The sequence below is a fragment of the Mesitornis unicolor genome, unplaced genomic scaffold, assembly GCF_000695765.1.
Source record: "Mesitornis unicolor isolate BGI_N332 unplaced genomic scaffold, ASM69576v1 scaffold7547, whole genome shotgun sequence".
Lineage (NCBI taxonomy): Eukaryota > Metazoa > Chordata > Aves > Mesitornithiformes > Mesitornithidae > Mesitornis > Mesitornis unicolor.
In genome coordinates, this window is record NW_010194270.1 from 9,964 (window position 1) to 15,243 (window position 5,280).

General features: G+C 36.8%; 1 protein-coding gene across 1 annotated transcript; it reads left to right on the forward strand.

Annotated features, from left to right (window-relative positions):
- On the forward strand, nt 1–1,946 carry LOC104543187 (chromosome unknown open reading frame, human C15orf48). The gene is made up of 4 exons (XM_010187732.1): nt 1–42; nt 331–419; nt 1,202–1,262; nt 1,878–1,946. Exons 1-4 carry the CDS (start codon nt 1–3, stop codon nt 1,944–1,946), a joined length of 261 nt encoding a protein of 86 aa, XP_010186034.1.
- The last annotated feature ends 3,334 nt before the right edge of the window (nt 1,947–5,280 follow it).

Consider the following 5,280-nt stretch of genomic DNA (forward strand, 5'->3'; position numbering starts at 1 on the left):
ATGAACACCAGCATCTTCCAGATGATAAAAAGAAAAAAAGAAGTAAGTTTGCCAGAAAGGGTAGTTCTGCAATAGCCCCCTTCGGAGAGGGGATGTCGCTGGCTCAAGCAGGTGCACAAGGATTGCTATTTCATGAGCACCTTATAGAGGAAATGGTGATAGCAAGGGACGTGCATAAGTTGAAAGTCATGCACCGAAAGTGAGGTGGTGTGAATAATGTAACTTAACGGGTACTCACACCTTAGTGATTGTAACTCGCTCCCCCCGTTTGTGGCTCTGTAGCCAGGAGACTGGTTCTTGAACTCTTTTTCTCCATTTTATGTTTTTCAGCTCATCCCCCTGGTTGGAGTGGTGTCCTTTGCAGCAGTTGGGGCGCTCTCTTTTTGTGTCTATTCCCTATTCTCCAAATCCGATGTGATGTAAGCAAAATACTTGTTGCTTGGAGTTTACCCTAGCTTGCTTTGTTCAACAGAGGTATTTGACATGCTTTGTACCAAAAAAAGAAATCCTTGTGGATGTTCCAGACTACTTTTAATGACTAAGATATCTCAGGTTGTAAATACTGAAAAAAATAATTAATTTGGAGCATAGTCCAAATTATTTCCTAAATTTTTCATTAACAGATTATATTTCTTCTTTGCTTTAGGTGTAATAGGTTTTAGTGTTCTTACGAATAATTTCAAATAATCAGATAGGTAGGTGCCATGCAGGTATGTTGCAACCAGGCTGTTGACATGGATATAAAAAAAGGCGATTGATAATAAGGAACTTACAATAAGTTAATGTTTTAGTGGCTTGGCTAATAATTGGAGCCGAGTCCTGTACTCTTTAAGCTTTTGGGAATTTTTATATTTACTTGAAAGTGGTTTGAAGAGACATTTTAGCTGTCAGAGTAAGAAACCTCTTACTTTTCTCTGTGTCTTTATCCAGTTTTGATTTTTTTTCAGCTTGATTCCCTTATGATAAACACATTATACTTGAACAATGTTGGCTTGTTTGGTGCTTTGGAAGTTGCAAATAAAGCAAGCTACCATGATTCCTACCCAAGATTTAAAACAGCAAGGCCCAAACCTGTAAACTTTCAGGGAACTATTTACTCACATGAATGGTTCTACTGATGACAGACTGCTCATAGAAGAAAAATATATGCAAGATCACACCCTAAAACATAGCACCTGTTTTGCTTTGTCTTCTCTTAAAGCATTAACAAGAGTGGCAATCCAGAACCGTGGGAAACTGTCAATCCCACCACACCTCAGAAGGTAAAGGGATAACTTTATTTGAATGTATAAGAACTAGCAAAATATTAATGAGGAAACAAATGTAAAGATGACATACATCTATTTAAAAGTGGAACTAACTGCTTAATTCCTTACTCGATGTAAAGCATCTCCTCTGTGTTACTTAATGATAGGGATTTAGCTATTACATTCTCGGTCTAATCCTGAATTTATGGTGCACTTCTGGCTGGTGTTCCTCCCTAACATCCATTTACTCAATTCCACTGATAACTGTGGAAATTTGGAGTCCAGAGGACATGCTGTTTGCCTTGTTCCTGAATTACAAAATCGACTCAGAATGTTTCTGAGTACTGCAGCCTGAAGGAAAAACATCTTGGTTTAGTAGAGCATCTAGAGTAAGGAAAAACAAAATGATTTGGCATCATTATTTGTTTAATATCCAAGTGATTTTGTTCAACAAATTATTAACTGTAGCATCAGTTACTGTTTTTACTTATTTCGGGAACAAAAATATAAAGCTACTGGAAGTCCTTCACCAACAATTTGATGTATGGTACTGGGAGGAGGTGGGGATGGAGTAAACGCTCACTATGACTTTGCTAATTTCTTTCATATTTTTGTTTTCATTTCTTCCAGCTACTGACAATCCATCAGAAATGGCAGCCTATAGAGGAGCTGGAAAATGTCAAAAAGCTTACGAAGTGACAAGTTTCTGTTGCCTCCAAAAGGTACCCTATGAATCTAGTGGAATCACTTCTGCACAAACTTGACTACTGAAATCAGTGTGCGGAAATGCTTCTGCTATGTTTTTAGGGTCTCCCTACATTTTTTGGTCTCTGGGTGAGGAGTTTCATGTTGCCTTAGAAGTTGGCATACAACATCCACACAGTCCAAAAATCTGTCACAAATACTCATTTTCAGTTGGCATTTGATGCCAAATGTTGAATATTCAGATGGTAATTCTAGATGGGAAAAGCCTTCACACTTTTTGTAGAATTTTGTTTTTCTCAAAATACATCGATATTGTGATTTTATGTTTTTAATAAAACCTATTTTGAATTTTTACAACATTCTGTGTAAATTCCCTAAACGGAGATTACCCAAAAGCCCTTCATCATAGCCAGTGGATGTCTTTGTATGGCAACATGTCGTCATAAAGTATACTTTCATTTCTTTTCTATGTTAGATGTGATGACACTTTATCTAAAACTTACACCTGCACTCACCCTTCCCCCACTGAGGGGTCCGATAGGTTATTGAAAGGTGTATTTGAGACTGCAGGATTAGAATGTAAGAATTAAGCATGGCTGGAAGGGACTTGGAAATGAGAAAATTTCTGTTGTATTTAAATATTGTTCCTGTTTAAATTTAGGAAAAGTTACTAAAATTAGGAAACTTGCATTATGTAAAACTGATCACATAGTGTTAATTTCTTCTTTTTGTGCAAGGTAGTTACGTGCAAGGTCAAATGTCCTGTGCATTTAACAGTTTTTTTTAAACATTTTGAGATACGTGCTATTAGGGGCATCTGCTTTAACAAAAAGAAAGTAACAGATTAAAAGTAGGAGTGACTTTATGAAGAGACGCTTCCTCTTTAAGCATTTTCTTTAAGCATTTTAAGGATTTTCTTATGGGCTGGTCAGGGAAAGACTGTAATGGGCAGACCCGCAGTGAATTAATGAGACAGGATTTGCATCCAGTGGTAGAACAGTCTTTTGCAGATATTTTCTGTATGTGTCCCCTTCCAAGCAGTTTCACAATATATTACACAGTTTCTCTTACAAGACATGTTCAAAATGTGTTATCACTTTATGTGGGGAAGAAAGCAAAAGTGAAACAACTGCTAACTGGAAAAAGTCCCTGTAGTGAGTAATAGTGAAGTGCTTTAGGTTACTCTGCTGCAGCAAAGACAAAACTTAAGTTAGTAAAGCTGTCTCCTGAATTTTAAGGTAGCTTGGCTTCAGAAGCTTTGTTTTCTTTGGATTTATTGATGCTGAGGAAAATAAGATAAAATGTTGTTCTATCTCATACTTGTGTGCGGATGCAGCATAAATAATTTTTTATCAAGTAAGGATGACTCAGCAGCATTTGTGTTTAAGAGGGAGACTCAAGATTTCAGAATACATTCTTAGCTTTCATATTAAGGAGTGACAAGATTATTTGATAGCATATAATCACAGAAAAACAGTGCTCTGAAGAATACAAGTTTCAAGTATTTTAACAGAAATATTTTTAAATGTTTTCTGTAAGTTATTCTGTATTCACATATTTTTACTGGACTGTACCAAACAAAGCAAAAAGTGCTACGCTCTTGAGTTGATGCATGAATTAAATCAGTTTGCTCTTCAGTAAATCACTTGTGTTGTCTGTAAATACTATGACCTAAGTATCTGTTAACAGTAGAGAAATAAGTGCAAGTCATTTCTATGTAATTTTTGTACTTAACTACGTTTCAGTGATGTCTTCCAGTAGCACATTAAGCAGCGTGACTGCCATGAGTCACAATTCACTGCTTCTCTCGTCCTGTATTGAAGCATAATAGCAAAGGTAATACAATGTTTTGCTGTGTTAGCTGCTGTTTGCGTTTTGGGTTTTTTTACTATAGACTCGTGGGGACACTTTTCACGTAATGTGAGAAATCAAAATATTTTTCTGCACTTCCAAAAATCGAGTATTGTTAAAAGTTCTTGGGACAATTTTGTGTGTTCTCAGACTGTCCCTAAAAATATTTGTCTCCTGCACAGATGAGGTCTTTTTCTTGTAAGTAGGGCACACTTACAAGAAACACACTTACTTACTTAGCAATTACCTCTTATTTTCCCCCTCAACTACTCAACATAAATCTATAAAGCAATACAGAAATTATTTCCTTGTTCTACAGACAGAGTTATGAGAGTAAAAATTTAACTGGGTGAATTTTATGAGCTGACTTTTACGAGAATGGTAAGACTTCCATCTCCTGTGTTATGCCAACCCATGACTTTATTCCATGGACAATTTAGAGGCTATTGAAATAATTTAAAAAAAATTCTTCCCTCTCTCCATTCTGGTCTCTCCATTTTGTCTTCTACTCCATTCTGTTATTGGGTGGGGGTTTTTGTTGTTGGTTGGTTTTTTTTAAAACATTCACTATCTTTGCTTACCATCTATTACCTTTCCATGGAACTGTATCCCTTCCAACTTGCGTATTAGTGACAAAGTTTAATTAAAGTGTTTATTGGCTTCTTAGTTTTTCAAATATAGATTAGAAAACATTAGAAATGTTTTTTAATGGTTCTAATCACCATCAGAAGTGCATAATAAGAATCTATAGTCACGCTTTTCAAACTGCAGGTGGCTAGTAAGTAGTCTATTTGTAACTAGTTTTCTGGTAGAAGGTTCCTCTCTGCAGTATACATGCAATTATTAATTACTAATTTTTTTTATCACAGTAGTACTTAGAGACCTTAACCACAATACAAGATCTGCAGTTATCCAAGAGCTATGCTGAGTTTTTCATTTGGCTTTCTTTGCATTTGACCTCCCCACTGTGAGCATTTCTGTCTGATGTCCCCTACCCCAAGCATTTCTCTACCGCAAGATGCTATTAGTACAGTACTGTACTGTCTGATTACTTCACTGGCCTGTGGTTTCTGTAGAAAATAGTAACTTACAGAGGGGCCTGATGCAATCATTAAAGGAAATTGTTCATCCTGCAGTTGTCATCTGTCTCACGCGGTGCAGAGGGTTGTCACTAGGACTAGCTGTAGAAAACAAACAAGAATAATGGGAATGATTCACTTGATATTTGGTGTTGGCCATTTCCCAAAAAAGCTTTCAGATTAAACAAACATGGCCGTGCTACTCAGCACAGTTTTAATTCGTTGTCCAAAGTCTTTGCTGCACAGCAAAGCTCCCTGCCATACGGGGAGCACACAAGATAACAGGATCACCTGAAAGTGTAACTGAAATGGAAACAAAAAAGCATTACCGGGGGAGTGGACTTGCGGCACTGCAGTTGGACTCGTAACTATTGACCTTCAGGTGCTGATGTGAATAA

Coding starts and splice junctions, on each gene's coding strand:
- LOC104543187 (XM_010187732.1), top strand. CDS start 1: ATGAACACCAGCATCTTCCAGATGATAAAAAGAAAAAAAGAA. Junction 43..330: donor TGATAAAAAGAAAAAAAGAA/GTAAGTTTGCCA, acceptor TATGTTTTTCAG/CTCATCCCCCTGGTTGGAGT. Junction 1,263..1,877: donor ATCCCACCACACCTCAGAAG/GTAAAGGGATAA, acceptor CATTTCTTCCAG/CTACTGACAATCCATCAGAA.